A 19,379-nucleotide genomic window follows, 5' to 3' on the forward strand; every position below is an offset into this window, starting at 1 on the left:
ACATTATTAAATATATAATTTTGCTCAATTTTTTATATCTCTCCTTAGAAAACACAAAAAATAAAAAATACAAGATAAAAAAGAATCCTGCGAAACACTTGTATCATAAGATTACAAATCACAGGTAGATAAATTAAATTACGGTCAAACTTCAAATAGGTAAAGTGTTAAATTTTAAATTAAGTAAGCAACTTAAATTACAATCAAAGCACAAGGGGGTAAATTGTAATTTTCCATTTTTTTAATGAGAAAAAATAAATTTTTTTAAAACAAAGTTTAGCTATAATTTTTTTTATAGAAACCGTTTAGCTATAATTTTTTTTGGGATAGGATTTAGCTATAAACTTGATTGTAGCTATTGGCTATAATTTTTCACTAAAAAAATTAACATAACTACATAATTTTAAAAATATAAATGTTGAATTGCATGTTTTTTATATTCTTAACAGACATGTCAAATTTCATCCCATTCAAATGTTATTTACAATTTGATTAATAAAATTATATTATATCCATAATTTTAGATTAAAAGACTTGAAATTTAAACATTTGATTTATGACATAATTTGTATGGCGTTTAGTATAGGGGCAATGTTTTAAGATTTTTAAGATTATTTAAAGATTCCTATATTTGGTTGCAAATCATACTAGTGAATTAGATGTCAGGAAAATTTGGATTCCTTTTTTAATCCCCTTTTAGTAAGAATGTGAATTCTATTTAAAACAAGTGGGTATTCAGATTCCCAATTAAGCCAAACAGAAAAATAATATACTTTATTTATATCTAACAATTAGCTTTTTTTGAAATTTTTTTTAACTAATTAACTTTTAAGATTTCCGTTAACTCTAATGACGCAAAAAATTATTTAAAAAAAAAAAGAAAAAGAAAAAAAACACACCATCAACGCGACAACACCTATATAAATTAGACCGCGCTATTTCTGACTCTCTCGCAAACAAAGCTCTCTCTCTCTCTCTCTCTCTGTGAAAAAATACTCAAACTCACGCAAATTACACATCTACTCTGTCCATTCCTTAATTTCATTCTTTCATTCATGGACTCACCTTCTCGCTCCTCCGTAATCATCGTCGGCGCCGGCGTTTCCGGTACATCCAGCCTCCGAAACTCATCTCCACCGCCGATTCCTCATACTTTTTCCGGTTTCGTTTTCTCACGTTTTTGTGTTTCGTGTGTGTGTGTGTGTGTTTTTTTTTCAGGAATATCGGCGGCGAAGGTGTTGGCGGAGAACGGAATAGAGGAATTTATGATTCTAGAAGCTTCGGACCGAATCGGCGGTAGGATCCGGAAAGAAAGTTTCGGCGGGGTGTCGGTGGAGCTCGGGGCCGGGTGGATCGCTGGAGTTGGCGGCGAAAAGTCCAATCCCGCTTGGGAGCTCGCTAACAATTCCGGCCTCCGCACTTGCTTCTCTGACTACAGCAATGCTCGCTACAACATCTACGATACCAGGTATCCGAATCCGTATCCGTATCCGTGTCCGCGGGTCACATGTGCGCGCTTTTCAGTATTTTTCAAAATTTCGTTCTCTTTTCTCTTTTCCGGTGAGATCGTTAATAGGCCTTTTGCTATCTTGCGCCGCCGGTGACGTGGCGCCCTGTCGGCATTTTTGAAAATTTCGATTTTTATTTTTATTTTTTTGGTATCGTATCGTATTCGTATCCGAATACATCTGACGCGGCGCTCTCTCAGCATTTTTTTTTTTGAAAAAAAAATTGGTGTGTCCGTATCGGTAGCCGTATCTGAATGCTATTTTGCGCCGGGTGACATGGTGGCATTTTCGAAATTCATTCTTTCTTTCTTTCTTTGACTTTTTGACCGTTTGACCGGCACAGTTTACATTTTACCGTTACTGATTGAATCTTAGTTTTGCTAAATCCGGTGGAGCTAAAATGCGCCGGGTATGGTGAGAATCGGACTGATTTACTGAACGAGTTGTGTTGTTTTGTGTTGTTTGTTACAGCGGGAAAATTATACCGAGAAAACTAGCGAACGAGTTGTACAAGAAGGCGGTGGACTCGGCGAAGGAGAAGATGGACTCGGCGATTCGGTCACTCAGGAGCCAAGAATCGAACAACCGTGGATGTGGTGGTGGTGACGTCAGCAGAGTAACTGAACCGCCTTTGGAAGACCCTCTTTGGTAGTTTTTTTGGGAAAAATCAACTTTTTATTATATTTAATTTTAAGTGAATCCTAATATATATCTTTCTTATACTTATCCAAGAAAGATTTTATTTTTATTTTTTATATTTATTTATGGTTTTTGAATTTTTGAATTATTATTATCTTTTTCTAAATTTTTGGTTATTGTTTTTATTCTTAGTACGCCGAGGACGCCATTTGAGCACGCTATTGACTTCTTGCTACACGATTTTGAGATGGCAGGTGAGATTTTATTGGAGCTCGTGCTACGTTGTTGTTGTTGTTGTTGTTGTTTTTTTTTTTTTTTTTTTTTAATAATTTTTTTAATTTAAAAAAATTGTTATTATTGATGAAAATAATAAAAAGCAAAGAAAGCGAAATTTTGGATATTTTAAATGATTCGTTGTTCAATGATGAAACCATAAACTTAGACCCAACAAAGTCAAATAGTTTTATAATGCTTTGACTATATTTTTATTTATTTTTATGTAATTCTTTCTGGGTTTTTTTTTTTTCCAAAAAAAAATTCTTCAAAACTTTTTTCTTCGTGTAATTGAATAAAGCATGAATGGCATTGTACATGAATAGGGGTGGTGTCATATTTTATGGTTTAAAGTTTTGAAAAATAACGACAGACTTGGTTTCAAGTAAACTAAGTCAATGAGCTAAATAGTATATCTAAGACACTGTTGATGTGGATAAAGTTCTTTTATTTATTTTTTTAATGTTTTATTTTGGAGTGTAAAAAAATTGTATCAAAAATTGAGAATGTTGTGTTTTGGTTTTGGGTACACAGAGGTAGAGCCAATATCAACTTTTGTAGATTTTGGGGAACGAGAATTTTTAGTTGCAGATGAAAGAGGGTTCGAGCATTTGTTATACAAAATGGCTGAAGAGTTTCTTTTTACCTCTGAGGGCAAAATCTTGGATAGTCGACTGCAACTAAACAAGGTAGAATAAATATTTTTCTTTTACTATATTTCTTTTTTTTTTCATTTGTGGAGATAGAATTTTACACTTACCTAATTTAAGTATCTAGAGATTTGAACCCGATTCTTCCACTTCAGCTTCTCTTTTTGAATGCATGTGCTACTTTTCAATTTGTAGTACTGATGTATTGACCTTGTTTTTAGAATTTGCAGATAATGACGTTTTTGTGAAAGTTTTATTATTTATAATAATAATTATTATAAATGAAAGATCTTAATCTCACTGCCATTTACTCATTCTCATTAAAATACTACTCATCAAAGTAGGTTGAGAGGAGTTTTCTTTGATGTTTGCTGGTCTCTGACCTTCATGATGATAGGCAGATAAGTTTGAGAAACGAAGATGTGAAACTAACTAATTTTTCAACCTTACCAAATGTCACACCATTGATGATTCACTATAGAAAAAACTGAGGAATATAGACACATTAGGAAGCATTAATGACATTAAAAGAGATTATCTTTCAAACATTTGGTTTTGAAATTGGGGTTCTTTAAAAGCTACTTTTATGTAATTAATATGTTGCTTTTCTTGTGTGAGTTGAACTTTGTTACTTTCTTGTGAGAGTTGAAAGCGTAGATGAGCAAAACACTGAACTAGATATTTTTTTATCAATCAAATAACTACTCATATGATCTATAATGGGCTATGTTGGATTTCTTTAATTCTCATTGTAGATATTTTCTTTGGCCAGCTCTTCCCATTTCCAAAGCTAAAAAACGAAAACACTTTATGAGTTTTGATGACCCCAGCTTGCATCTATAATTTGACCTATCAACAATATATTTGATTTCAATCATATAGCTATGAATTGGCAAATGATGCTTGCAACCATTAAAGCCCATTTCTTTTTTTACCTCTCATAAATTTAGTAGGACCCAAAAATTTTCAATTTCCCATCACCCTGCACAGTGTGAATTATGACCAAAGAACAATACCCCATGAGGTGAGATGTCATATCAGCTTCAAATAAGAACATGAAAATAAGGGGTCTTGTCATTTTCTTCATTTATTGGTGCTGTTGTCTTTGCTACCTCGAATGCTCAAAAGAATCAGAACCCAGTGGACCTATCTCCGCACTAATGCTTGCTATATTTCATTCACACTTTTTTTTTTACTGTTTAGAAAGCTCCCATTAAATCGGTAAATGGGTCTGTGTAGTGTGTTATGTGTACCTCAACTCTACACAGATTCTTCTTCATTAAAATCTTTCCCATTTTCATATTTTTGAATTCCAAAATTGCACACATTTTCTTGGTTTGACTTCTCAGAGTCTTTTATTTGTTGCCTTGGACTTTGTTTTTACATTTATTTTTTATTAGTTAATGATAATACTATTTTAAGATCAACACAATATATGTATTTTTTTTATGAATACATTTAATGGTTGTGTTACTATGCACGGATTTGGAGCAGGTAGTTCGGGAGTTACAGCACTCGAGAAACGGCGTGACGGTAACAACGGAGGATGGTTGCGTCTACGAAGCCAATTACTTGATTCTTTCTGTCAGCATCGGTGTTCTACAAAGCGACCTCATTTCCTTCAGACCCTCCTTGCCCGTACGTTTCCTCTTCCTTCTATTTTTTTTTAATTTTCAAGTTTTTCATGATCAAGTTCTAAGTTCTCACTGTGCTAGTCATAAGTCACATAACTGATAACTGATAACTCATAAGTAACCACACAGTTGCATGATGTAGCAATCACTAATACACATGATGTTTGCAATTCTTTTGAGTGATGCTACTGATAGAATAAATTTAAAATGCACAGCTACTTTATTTGAGATATCATATGATCGTTATATCTATGTTTATCTGTCATATTATATTATGCATTTTCAAAAATTGCTTGTGTTATTGTATTGTAATATACCCATGTTTATCTGCCATATCATATTATAAATTTTCAAAAATTGTTCGTGTTACTATATTGTAATGTACTGTACCGTATTCGTATCCGAGTATATGTCCATGCATTCTAGCTATGAATTTGCAAAAAATTAACAAAATTATGTCATCAATCACAAAAATAATTTAAACATTAATTTATCATGTTGTTTAAGTGGTAATAATTGTGATTTTAACACTTTAATTTGTACTAATTTTTTTGTAGTAAAATTTATAGCAGCTCTAACCTTTCCCTCCTTCTTTTTTTTTTTTTTTTTTTTTTTTCACAAATTTATTATTTCTAACACCGCTTTATCATTAAAACTTGCTGCCATAGCATTTATTGAAAAAAATTTGTGTATGTAAACATTGTCTTGGGACAACTGATGCCTATATTGACCCTTATTAATTCACATAATCATCTGAAAATTTTAGATAATTGAGAATGTAATGTAATGTTATAAGTCTTTTATACTAATAAGTTATATATATATATAAGAAAGATGTAAAAGGTGGTATTGTATAATGGGTGTTTATAACACTACGCTGACATGTGACATAAGATATTTTATATATAAGTAGGGTCAAATCATATACATAATACACTATCGGTCTATGTTCACTGTTTTGTGCCAATTAATCACAGTTGTTAGGCTCGAGACAGATTAGTTTTTTCCCCAAAGCCCCACGAATGATTGACCTTAACCCTTATAAAAAATAATGATTCATGACTTCCTGAATGTGCGTACATTATTTCAATATTTTGGTCCAACATAGGTGAATCTATAGAGATAAGGCCCTTGTAGAGAATGAAGCTTCTACTCAGTTTACTGGCTGTGTAGGCTACTAGGCTCTGACCCACAAATTTAAATAGCATTAACTTGAAGGTGTCAGAATTCATGGATAGTATTAAATAAAAGCTCACTCTGTGATGACGCAAGACACAGATTCTCGAAGTGTCCTTGTAATGCAAATATGGGTTACATGATCCACAGTATTTGCAATCCACAGTTTGCCTATTGGATCCTCTCTGTCTGTTAAGACTCATTTGTTAGTTGACTACTGGTACGGTGTACGGTGGTGGGTATTGGCATTTGTATGTTGTGAGTGACAACTGGTTTTTTATATAGTATATACTTGTTGAAAAAGAATGAGACCATGACTACAGCTATTGGTGCTCCACAAATAGTTCATTTCACTTAGCCTTTTGAATTCTGGTTCTTGATTGGTTAGCATAATATGGTGTAAGATACAATTGGTATTTATATATTGTGGCAGTCAGTTTTATACTATTTCATATTATAGTTTGGTAAAGAATGAGACACTAGTTGGGTTTATTGTGTATTCTTGCTGGAAAAAATGAAACAAGGCTACAAGTAAGCGATTGGTGCTTCACTCTAAAATGAAACAAGGCTGAGAAATAAACATGTTAGACTTTCAATGCTAAAAGAGCTAACAAAAATTCAATATTGTGTAAGTTCTTCCATATGCTGTGAAAATTTTACTGCCAGAGTTAGGGTGCTTACAAATTCATTGCTTTGGGTGTTTAAGTGGCTAACTGATGCACATGATCTGCTATTTACATATATGTGCTTAAACAAATCCATTGGGACTCTAGTTTTATTTATTTATTTATTACTATATTATTATTATATAAATATATAAGTCAAATTTGTTGGGACTCTCTCAGTATATAAATTTTGGTGGTAGTAGGTCATGTATGTTTGTGGTCCCTTGGCCTAAGTTTTGTTGCTGGGAAGTTCCAATTAATATTATAATTGTTGGATTAAATATTAACATAATGAATAAAATAATGAAACAGAGGTGGAAAACGGAGGCCATACAGACATGTGAAGTGATGGTGTACACAAAGATCTTCTTAAAATTTCCACATAAGTTCTGGCCATGTGGACCCGGAAAAGAGTTCTTCATGTATGCTCACGAGAGGAGGGGATACTACACGTTCTGGCAGGTTTGTTTATATATATATTGTTCTTTTCTTTCTTTCTTTTTTAATCATTTTTATTGTTTCCAGCTAACATTGAAATGTCTTTTGCCCAATGCCGGCCTTTTCTGTATCGGTTAAATGGATTTTGAGTCATTTTGTACTGCTAGTGTTCTTCTTTGTATGTGAGCTAAGCTTGTTCTGGGAGTTTATGCAAATTCACAATGGTGGTCAATTGTGTATTGTAGCTGTAGTTAAGGGCAGAGAGGAGGGGAGTGGTTTGCTGTGACTTTAGTGCAATTCACAAAAGAAAAAAGAATTAAGGAAGAACCTTAAGATGATATCTTTAATTACTACCCTTGATTTTGAGTGTAATTGACAAAAGAAAGAAGAATTAAAGAAGAACCTCAACATGATATCTTCAATTACTACTTTTGATTGTCACCGACACACATATCATTTGTTAGTATAGGATCATAGTTGACTGCTGCTTTAGGTCAGATGTGAAGACAAATGCATCATATCTTTGATATGCACCCTAAACTATTTCAACATCAACAAAATTAATAATTGGATTCATATCTTACAATTGGGATTTAGGTGTATCTTATTAAATTTGTCATTATGATATATAGGATATGGAAGTCATGTAGATGTGGGGTACGTGCATCTTGATCTAGCATTTTTAACTTCCAGCACCTGCTGTTTTCTTTAATTTTAATATATTAAATTGCATCATTACCAAATCATTAACCTATTGCCACATGATTAGCATTGATAACAATCAGGCTTTGTTTTTGCATCACAGGATTCACATAATTCTTGTGATCTGTTATGATTACTATCACTATAAGCCTATGGAAAACTCATTCTTAGATGGATGGAATCATCTCATTCAAGTGTGCCATATGATTGCAGCTAGCTATCATTGTAGCTTTCTTGAGTATATTATTTCAAAATGCAAAATCTGTAACAATAATCAAAGAAGACAGCTTGTTATTTTTTGATATGGAATATAGGTTTAGGTTGAGTTAGTCCCCCTAGTTTGCATCATTTTTAAAGATAATTTTGACTTCTTTCTTAATTAGAATGTTAACCATTCAAAATATTGTGCGTGTTTTTCATAGTCTTGTTGCAAGTGCCCCCATTTATGATTTGAAAAGAAATATTAATTATTTTTGAATGATATTTTCATCTATGATGTTTCTGTCACTCTCTTAGAGCTGGCAATATTAGCTGCCTGATGGGAACCAATGGGAAATCTTAATTTGACTCTTTTCTTTCCATCGTTTTTAGAGAACTTTGAATTTTTTTTAGGTGTAATTAAATTTTCTAGATTCATGCATTTTTAAACAAAATTCTCTGTTTAATTAGGAAAAATTGAATTAATTAAAGGACTATACGTGGCCTCTTGTGCAGGCACTTCAGGATCTCATGTCCTTCAATTTCAATTTTTTTATGCAGTATAAGTAGATTCTAATTATGTTTATTATAACAAATAAAGTGTGTTAAAGTTTTTTAAACATAATATCATATAATATTTTTATGGTATTAGATCAGCTATTCATTCTTAATTAATCATTGAATTATCCAATTTTGTTGCTGATCCGTTGCTATGTCATCAGCACATGGAGAATGCATTCCCTGGTTCAAATATCCTGGTTGTAACGTTGACGAATGGGGAATCAAAACGTGTAGAAGCCCAGTCAGATGAAGAAACATTGAAAGAAGCTATGGGGGTTCTTAGAAACATGTTTGGACCCAACATACCTAATGCCACTGATATTCTAGTGCCCCGTTGGTATTATAACAGGTTCCAATGTGGCAGCTACAGCAACTATCCAATCATCTCTAATAATCAACTTGTTCACAATATTAAGGTACAGTTTCTTACTTACATTCCATAAATTTTTTTAATAGGTGATAAATTTTCAATTTGCCTATGTTGGGTACTAAATATGAGTTGAATTTATAAATTATAAATGACCACCTGCTAGAAATCTTAGCTTCTTCAACGTATATATATATTTTCTTTCCATGATAAGAAACTATGGATAAGAAACCTTAGCAGATAGGAAAGACACGCTATTGTAAGGGGACTCTAGAATTTGCTTCTGCTGCCCAAATAGTGGACATCTGTAATGTATTTTATTTGCAACTTGAAGAATAGAAAGCAAAACAGAGTGGGTGGAATTATGCAATTCTTGTTTAAAGTCTGAAAATCATGTTAAAAATTTTGAACTTAATTAAAAAATTTTCATTATGATTTTGTAATGAAATTGTTTTATGCTTTTTGTTAAGGCCCCAGTGGGACGCATCTTCTTTACCGGTGAACACACAAGTGAACAATTTAGTGGTTATGTCCACGGTGGATACTTAGCAGGTAAGTAGATTATTGTATCTTGTATTTTTGAATTGTAGGTTCCAATTATCAGGATGACTTCTAACATCTTATTCGGGCTATGTTATTCTCTTGATCAACTAACCAGGTATCGACTCTAGTAAAGCTTTGTTAGAAGAAATAAGGAAAGAAAGAAAAACTGAGAATCAAAATCATTTGTTAGAGCCCTTGTTAGCGTTGACTGGGTCGTTAACTTTGACACAAGCAGATGCAGTCTCAAGTCTGCACAAATGCGATATTCCCACTCAATTATATCTTAGTGGGAAACTCAGTATTCCAGAAGCTATATTGTGACTATATGGACCTATACAAAAATGGCACTTTGTCGATGATGATGATGACGATAAAAATATGACCAATGAGACTGCTGGCCTGATGGATTTGGTTTTGCATTCGGTTCAAGCCCTTGAGTCCATCCATATGCTAGAATGAATTGAGATACAAAAAGCAGGTTACGGAAGAAATGCAAAAGGTTGCTTGGACTATATGTGTAGCTGCTACATGATCATAATGGAGCCGAGTTTTGGATTCTTGAAGGGATTTTGGTTTGGGCATACGTATAAAAGATTGTTTATTGGAAGGACTGAGATTAAGAATAGGAAAGGCCTTACAATTCTAATTTTACATGTACCAAGTCTCACTTGACCAACTCTTATTTCTAATTCTATTTGAATAATTGATTATGCAAAGATTTCCAATTCGTCCCATCAAACTCAATGGCCATCTAATTGATAGGCTAGTAAATGAGGCCACAAGTGTATTAATACTTTTATCATTGTAGACTCAGTTTCAAATAAAGGTAATTTAAAATTCAATGCAATATATATCTGTCCTTAGCATAAATTTATCATTGTTGTTTTTAGCTATGGTGGTGGTGAGTTCTTTTTTTCTTTATAATTTTGGCTTCGGTGTGAAAGACTATGTATGAATTTGCATAACGTTTTCTTCCAAACCAGAGAAATATTCTTTTGACCCATCACGTGTCTACTTAACAAACTCTCCACGTTTATATTTAGTTGTTTGATTTTTTTTTTTTTTTTGGGTTATATCTGCTTGAAGTCATATGAGTTACTCAAAATAGATTGTTTAAATATTTTAATTAATCATGTGATTTAATGCATAGGGGTGGTCATATGACATACTATTCCTCCAACTCAATTTGAAGGTAAACTTTTTCCATAAAATTGACAAGTAGCACTATAGTTACGTTAAAAATTGAATACTACATTTTCAGCAGACCAATAAATAGAGGCCTAAGTATCATACTTCAGGTAGGCCCATTATTTCTACCAAGAAATATGTAAGCCCATTACATAAAGGGGAATGGACTTATTGTCTTTCATGGGAAAAATGGCCCATTAGCATGTATTTTGGAAATATTTAGGCCCGCAACACTGTTTGGGAAATAAATAGGTAAATACCACTTTTTGTGGTACTCGAGTTTGGCGAGCTCGAGTACCCCATTTTTCGGTTCCAGCGTGGCACCTGCCGTTGGCATCTGAATTTAAAAAATAAACTTGGTACCCGAGCTCAAGAAGCTCGAGTACTGCTCAGCCATGTCTCCCTAGTACCCCACACTTAAACCATCTTTTACCCACAATACCCAACCATGAACAGAGCAAAACATACCCACAAACACGAAACCTCTTAATCTCGCTATCTCCCTCATCTCCCTCTCTCAATCTAAAGCTATTTCCACACAAATACTCTCATTCTTCCTCTCAATCTCGCAAATACTCTCATTCTCCCTCTCAATCTCGCGATCTGCCTCATTCTCCGTCGCCGCCTCGCTCTCGGCCTCTCTTCACCCTCACCCTTACCAGAACACAGTCTCACTCTCACTCTCACTTACACCTAAACGTTCAAACCCCAAACGTTCAAACCCTCACACCCTCACACCATCGGCAGCAGAAATTAAAAACGTCGTTGTGATCGCTTTCGCGTATCGATGATGGCCGGGGGAGTGGAATCGTGGTCTCCGTCGCCGTCGCGCCTGAGGGAATAGGAGAAGGGAAACTGGTGGTTGTTGGAGGAGCGATGGTAATGGCCTTTCCGTTGGATGACAGTGGTGCGACGTCGTCTTCGTCCTCATCTTCTTCTTCGCCCTTTCTTCTCCCTGTGTCCGACCAATTAGGGTTTTCAATTTCATTTCACAGAGTCGCTAAGCGGACCATTTCCCCTTCAATGGCGCTTTGTAAGCTCTCTCTCTCTCCGAAAAATTTGAGTTCTTTTTCTCTTAATTTTCACTAATCCAACTGGTTTTGGCGCTGCAATTCCATGTCTTGGTTTTTGTTTTAAATTTTCAAGAAATTTCATACTTTTTTGAATTTTGGTGCATAATGTGTTGTGAAGAACTTAGCATGTTGATTTTTTTGAAAGAAGTTCTAATTTTTTTATCTGGGTTTTAGTTTTTGGTGAATAATGTGTTGTGAAGAACTTAGCTAGTTTGATTGTGTGGGTGCTGTGAGGTTGTGTTGGTGAATTTGGAACTTAGTGTGTTTGAATGAAAAATTGGAAGCACTGAAGGCTGAAGGTATAAATCTTGGACTTTTATAGTTTTTTTTTTTTTTTTTTTACAGAAGTGATAGAAGACTTTTATAGCTTTAAATTGCACTAATAATGTAAACTTACGTTATAGACAAACAAATCCACATTATTAAACCCCCAGCATTCATTGTAAATGAAAAGAGATACTACTACAGATCTATCATTTAACAAAATGGCGATTTCCACTAAAAAAAGAAAGAAAGAAGGGGGGCATTGTTAGTACGGACCAAATTAAGATAAGATGGACCACATAATTGTCTTTGGGGTGACACAAGAATTGTGTTTCCTGCATGTGCTTCATGATTCTCTTAATGTATAAATTCAGTTTAGGATTCTATTATTGAAAAGGAGATCATTACTAGAATAAGTACACCTCACAGCAAAAAAAAGGTTAGTCCATAATTAAGGTTGTGGGGTGTGTATTCTCTGGGAAAAAGAAAAAGGTTTTGAGGGTGCGCATCCCCTGCCCATCTCACCCTAAAATCCATATTTTTCATGTTTCCTGTCTTGTTTGTCCTCATATGTCCAAGCTGACCACATGCCCCACAAACAAAACTCTCTCTTGCAGATTTCTTGTCCTTAAAAACCTTGACTTTATCTCCCGATATTTTGATTTTCTTACTGACTAGACCAACACTTGTGATATCATTCTTTTTCGTTAAAGCTTTCACCTAAAGCTTTCCATACTTGCCTTTTTTCGCAATAACATTTTCTACCTCATTCATGTCTTTATTAAATATCTCTTTGGAAGAATAGGACCCATCAGGTTGGGCAGTACTGACAATTTGCTTGATCCGATTTGTGTTCTCAAAACCAAAACTTGGTTGCAAGCCCAAAGCCAGCCCTGTTTCCTCCCTCACAACTTTAGTCTTTTTCTTCTTCCTCCTCTCAGCCTCATCATCTTCCACGAGTAACCTGCATAATTTGGCAGCTTCAGCGGCTTCATCTTCGTTTTCCTCTTCTGCCTGAGCTATGGATGGGCGCCTTCTCATTTTGAGCCCCTTAACACCATCTGCTTTGTCATGCTTTGACTCAGTTACCTACTTCTTCCTCACATTCCTCTGCATCAAGAAGATTCTCTAAATCCCCAGCAAATGAATCAAGATCACTATTTCCTTCAGAGTCACTCTCATTTTCACGATCTAAGGCAGAAAGACTCTGAACTTGTCGTTCCCAAATCTCCTGAGACTTCTCCCTTGTCTGCTGTTGCAGTTGAAGAAATGACATCTGCTGGCCACGCGCATACTTGCTGATAGTTGTGGGATCAATCTGTATCCCCGATGCAGCTTGCTCACTTGAAAGTTTGCGTATCATAGCAATACGGTGCCACCTAGTCAGTTTCGCAATCTCCTCCTCACAAACATCCAACTTCAGAAGAACCTCCCATGCTTTGCAGTATTTGATAATTCAACTATTCTTTTAGTCTTCCGGAACTCAAAACTAGGACTTCCATCCTGACTGACCTGGTCCAGGTCAATAATTTCTTTGGGCCGTTTGATTATGATTTTCTTCTGAGGCTGTTCTCTATCTGTTTCTGTAGGTGGATAATAAGGGCAGGGCAGGATAAGACTGTTTTCTTTTCTTGCATGAGGGTCAATGATAATGGGAATGGGTTAGAATTCATTGAATTTGTGGTTATTGTAAGTTTTTTATTTGGGTTTTAGTTTTTGGTGAATAATGTGTTGTGAAGAACTTAACTAGTTTGATTGTGTGGGTGCTGTGACTTGTGAGGTTGTGTTGGTCATTTTGGAACTTAGTGTAGCTAAGTTTAATTGAAGTTTCTCTATCTTGGACTGGGGAAAAAAAATCCTGTTGCTTTTAGTCATGAAATTTACTTGTTCTAAGGCATTTTGAACTAGTTTATATTATACAATATGATTTGAACATAGTTTTATGGTGTGTGTATAGTGTCTTAGGTAAATTTGGAGAACTATGTTGAATCGTTCATACGCTAAGAAGTTTTTTTCCCTGCCTAAAAAAAAAGAACCAAGAAATTAAATCAGAAATAATAGTCTATCTGAAGTGAAGGAAATGTCTATACTTGGTGAAAAGAAGGAATTTTACCTTTGTTCTCTGATGTAAAAAGTTAAGAAACAGAAAATATCCAAACTACTTGATGTGTTTAAATTTGTTAAAGATGAGATTTTAGATGCAATTCCTCCAGCATGTATGTGCTTCAACGTTGGACATTAGTTTAGTAAAAATTTTCTTGACACTATAGTGCTTATGACCATTACACGCTTGAAACTTCCATGGAGGAGATTTGATGGCTAGGATTATAAGATGCATACTTAGAATTCAAACTACAAAAGATTGAGCAAAGTGTAACTTGGCAGAGAAAAAATATGAATTTGTTTTTCTTTTCCAATTTTGTTTCAGGTTCTTTTGTGGTTTTCAACTTTTCATAGATTTAATTTAGAGTGTTTCTTCCAATAGATATTAAAATATTGTTTCTTTGTTTTTATACATTGGAATTTTACCTTATATTATTATTGAATACGTTCTTCTTAGTTTGAGTGGATTATGAATAGAAGTGCACTTCTACTAAAGAAAACAATTTTTGAAATGCGGAGCTCAAAAGGTTGTATTAGCTTCTATCATTATAGAGGTTACATTTAAACATGGACAACAATCATCCATTTAGCACACCAAAGAATCCATTTTGTTCTTATTGTGTATACCTTTGTAGTTGGCATGTTCAAGATGGACAAAATAAAAAAATAATGCATGTGAGAAGATATGTAGTTGTCATAATTTTTTTTTGCAAGTGCTATTGTGCTATAGTTTTTACAGGTGAATGATGATGGCCTAATTCATCCAAGTGAATGTACCTAATGTGAGAGGAAAAAAGAAAAAAGAAAAGAAAAAGGAAAGCAATGCCCTATGCCTAGTAATCAGGAAAAGGGAGGACAAAGTAGGGGAATGCATGAGATACATAGTTATGAAACTCACTTGAGGAATAGTAAGTGAAAAGTTATCTCCTTCAAAAGTTTTTTGATGAAGTTATCCCAAAACAGTTTGAGTTAGTTCAATAACCTAGAGGATAAAGGCCTAGAGAATAATTTGAGGTACATAATTTTGGAACTCACTTAGAGAATAATAAGTGAATAGTTATTTGGTTGAAAAAGGTTTTAGACAAATAAAGTTATACAAAAAAGATTTGAGTTAGGTTAATAGGCTAATGGGTTGATGACATGGGAAGACTTGGTCTCACTTTGTAAATCACCTAGGTAAATCATTATAGTGAAAAAGTAGACCATTTGCTTCTTCATTGCAAAGTTGCTCCTAAGTTAAGGGCTCTCATTTTTTTTCCCCTATGTACAGAGAACAATGGTGACTGGTGATGCCAAAGAGAGTGATAGATGATTTATTTGGTTTTTATAGCTGGTCTAGCAAACATAGAAGCTCTCTTACTTATAATGGCACCACCTTTGTTTAATGTGGACCATATGGAGGGAGAAGGAAGTGAATGTTTAATGAAAAGGAGTCAACAGTTCTAGAGATAAAATCTGGCTTCTTAAGATCATTGTTCGAGTGGTCTCGATCATAGGAAATAATGAGTAAATTTCTATTCTCTATTCTTAGATTTCATTGATTCACTCTCTATTCATAGGTAATGATTTGTGTTTTCATTTTTTATGAGTATCTTCTACACACATCTAGTGTGCGTAGAGTATCTCCCCTTTCACAACTATTGCAGGTGGAAAACGGGGTTGAGGAGGAGGTCATGTAGATGGTCCAAGTGAAGATGCAAAGTTTTCAAACGATTTTGATCTGGTTTATATTGGAAGTAGCTGCTCTCTTTTGGTTATAGACAAAGGAAACCAGGCAATTCGAGAAATCCAACTTAATGATGACGACTGTTCTTACGACTATGATGGCAGTTTCCACCTAGGTATAACGAAAAAAATCAACACTTCCCTATGTCATTTTTATTTCAAGATCACAAAGGTGTGTAAGATGTGTTTTGATATTGCAGGGATAGCAGTGCTTGTTGCAGCTGCATTTTTTGGCTACATGCTAGCGTTGCTACAGCAAAGGGTGCGAGCAATGTTTTCTTCCAAAGATGTAAGTTATCCTAGGATATGTGTTTTCAATCACTAGTTACTCCCTAAAGAATTAAAAAAAAAAGGGTCGTACCTAGTGCACAACAAAGTCAGCCTTACTATAATGGATGGGATGGTGATAATCGTCAAGTTCAACAACAGCAGCAACATATTCAGCAACAGCCACAACAACAACAGCAGCATCATTACAGGCACTTCTCATCTAGCCCTCAAACTTACTATGAGAAGAGCTGCGAAACAAATGAAATAGTCTTCGGAGCAGTTCAAGAACAGGATGGACGTCGTGAATTTTATTAGAGGGCACTACAATATGGAGTTCCTGGCTATAATCACTACAATATTCGGCCTCGATTGAATTACATGGGTTATTCTCAAGCCTATTGATCATCCTACAGCTACATTTTATTAGAGGGCAACAAAAGAAGCTTGTAAACTTTTAGTATGTGAGATATGAAGATGGGATGGTTAAAAGCGGATGTCAAAGGCAGGCATGACTGTTTCAGGGTTATCGTTTTTTTTTTCTCATAGGTAATGTCTTCCAAAATTTCCTTACTAAAAGAAGTACATATATGTAATATATACATCTGTTGGATGTGTATTTTATTTTAACTAGAAATTAAGAGGACCAAATCAAAGCTAGTCTTTTAGCCTCTTTGAAATATCTTTTAGCTTCTTGACAATTGTCTGATGACAGCATAAGACCTGTTAAGCACTAAGATTGTGCGGAATTTACTAAAGCATCTTGCCATCTTCTACATGCAAGGCTGAAGGTATAAGTAAAATGTTAGCATTTATTTGCTCCTATATGTGTATGTAAGAACAGTGTGTATCCATAACCATTCAAATAGCATTTGATAGAACTTAAATGCATTCATTGTAGTTAAATGTTTATATCAACTAACCATGAACTGTTAACTATGATTTTTCATAGTTGTAAAGTTTACTTAGAAAATAAAAATTAGAAAATGTTTATAGCACTTACTGCACTGCAATTCTCATCTCCCCTAAACTCATTTTACCTAATAATTAGAAAATAAAAAACCCAAAACACAAGCACAACCAGACCAACATTCTAGTAATCACCGACAAATATATATTAACTAACTAACCAAATTGATCAAAACCCAGAATCAAATTAATTTCGGATCAAAACCCAGAATCAAACTATGCATAAAAATAACAAATTTACAAACAAAAATACCCACAAGCTGAACATGCAAGCTGAGCGAGACATACCTTGTGAGAGGGAGACCGAGAGCGAGACGGAGACGGAGAATGAAGCAGATCGCGAGATTGAGAGGGAGAATGAGAGTATTTGCGAGATTGAGAGGGAGAATGAGAGTATTTGCGAGATTGAGAGGCAGAATGAGAGTATTTGTGTGGAAATAGCTTTAGATTGAGAGAGGGAGTTAGCGAGATTGAGAGAGGGAGTTAGCGAGATTGAGAGGTTTGGTTTGTGGGTATGTTTTGCTCTGGGTAACAGATGGTAGCTCTGGGAACATATGGTTTAGCTGTGGGGTAATAGGGAGACAATGGTGGGTGAACAGTACTCGAGCCTCCTGAGCTCGGGTACCAAGTTTATTTTTAAAATTTTTCTGTTCCAACGTTAGGTGCCACGTTGGAACAGAAAAAGGAGTACTCGAGCTTGGAGAGCTCGAGTACTACCAAAAGTGGTATATACCTATTTATTTCCCAAACAGTGTTTCGGGCCTAAATATTTCTAAAATAAATGCTAATGGGCCAAAATCGCCGTCTTTCATACTAACTAAGTTGGAATACACGTAAATAAGAATGATTATTAAGGATTCTAAAGGATATGAAAGGTGAAATGAAAATACCATCAAATTAAACTAAGGTGTTTTTTTTTTTTTTTTGGTGACATTTGTACAAGAGATTAAGGTATGAGGCTCATCTTCACTGAGTTTGGAGTTTTGGCTGAATGATACGTGGCGAGGGGGGAAGAAGCTTGACAAATTTTCCATATAGTAATGTGGAAATGTAATGAAATTTGGGCTGTGATCATGCAATACCAAGCTTGAAAAATTCCATACCTAACTTGTCTGGTGCTTGATTTCCTAAAAGGGAAAACAGACCCAATGTTAGGGCTGGCTTTAAGTAGGGCAAAGCTATGTTGTCTTAGTTTCTAAGTTAAATCTTTTAGTTTTTGATAATTAATTATTTCACAATAAAAAAACTTTTTCAATTGAGTTAATTGTCTTTTATTAATATTGAGAATATGACAATAAGTATTTTTAAAAAGAAAATGTAAAAAAAAGGGGGAATACATCCATTTTTTATGGCCATAAGGAGGATCTCTTGTAGGGCTTTATCCTTTACGATTGGCCTCCATATGCGTACAAATTTTTTTCTTGGTCATCTTGATTTTTATAGGTCTATAAAATATCCAAACCAATAATCATGAGAATGAAGGCCCAAAAGTAATTTAATGGGCCTTAATGTTGACACTATAAATCCAAATATTTAATTGTAACAAGAGAATTTTAAAAACTTATATTTTAGAGAGGTTAGGATGTCATATGGTTTAATATTCATATCAAAATCCTTGTTTTTAAAAAAGTATAGACCACTAAGAGTCTTATTCCTTAATTGACATCTCATGGTGTTTCTAATAGAGACGTCTAAGATTCAAATTCCTTCATCAACTATTAATTTATCTAAAAGAAAAACGAATAAATCAATATGTGTCTTTAGGTGTAAGAGTTTTAAGAGTTATGTACCAAATATAATATTAGTAATTATGTCATAATTTTTGTTGTTTTCAGTAAAGAGTAATGTATCAGTGCCAAGAAATTATATCTAGATTTTACTTGAATCAATTGAACTATTTTAAGTATTTATTTAGATGCCATTAATTTAATAGTAAAAATTATTAAATGGAGTATGACTTTAGAGTACAACAAAATTCCATTTACAATATCGCTTCCCAGGTAGATACTTGCATAAGTTCATGGAAAGAAATAAGAAGCCTTGAACTATCCATTTCCTCTATTTGTTTTTTGTTCTTAAGATGGTCCTATTAATTTGACGCAAAAAAAGAAAAAAAAAAGTGTCTGATTAAAGATGAGGTTTTGGTGACTAAAATAGAAAAACAAGAAGAAAAATGTTGATATAAAAGGTTGAAAGACATAGGATTGGATTGTCATTGGTATTTCTAGTTGTTACTTACTTCATGAATGATTTGGAACACAACAGCAAGTTTCAACAAGGAAAAAAAAAATTAGTTGATTTGATTAGTATAAGTTCAAATTGAGCTTATTGGAGTCAAGATTCAATTGATGAATTTAAAATTGTAAAGATTTTATTCTCCTCATGAATAATAAAACAATCACAATAAAAAGAATATGAATAATATAAATTAAAGAA

General features: G+C 34.1%; 1 protein-coding gene across 1 annotated transcript; it reads left to right on the forward strand.

Moving 5' to 3' along the window:
* The first annotated feature begins 963 nt into the window (after window positions 1–963).
* Window positions 964–10,205, forward strand: LOC115986977 (polyamine oxidase 1). The gene is made up of 10 exons (XM_031110411.1): window positions 964–1,107; window positions 1,219–1,468; window positions 1,980–2,156; window positions 2,340–2,401; window positions 2,955–3,109; window positions 4,565–4,708; window positions 6,858–7,007; window positions 8,606–8,860; window positions 9,282–9,363; window positions 9,470–10,205. Exons 1-10 carry the CDS (start codon window positions 1,056–1,058, stop codon window positions 9,673–9,675), a joined length of 1,533 nt encoding a protein of 510 aa, XP_030966271.1. The 5' UTR covers window positions 964–1,055; the 3' UTR covers window positions 9,676–10,205.
* Window positions 10,206–19,379: the final 9,174 nt, after the last annotated feature.

The sequence above is a fragment of the Quercus lobata genome, chromosome 4 (assembly GCF_001633185.2).
Source record: "Quercus lobata isolate SW786 chromosome 4, ValleyOak3.0 Primary Assembly, whole genome shotgun sequence".
Lineage (NCBI taxonomy): Eukaryota > Viridiplantae > Streptophyta > Magnoliopsida > Fagales > Fagaceae > Quercus > Quercus lobata.

What these genes read in the sequence shown, in the direction of transcription:
- LOC115986977 (XM_031110411.1), top strand. Translation starts at nt 1,056, where the DNA reads ATGGACTCACCTTCTCGCTCCTCCGTAATCATCGTCGGCGCCGGCGTT. An exon ending in CGTCGGCGCCGGCGTTTCCG is followed by an intron (nt 1,108 to 1,218) that starts GTACATCCAGCC and finishes TTTTTTTTTCAG; the next exon opens with GAATATCGGCGGCGAAGGTG. An exon ending in ACACGATTTTGAGATGGCAG is followed by an intron (nt 2,402 to 2,954) that starts GTGAGATTTTAT and finishes TTGGGTACACAG; the next exon opens with AGGTAGAGCCAATATCAACT.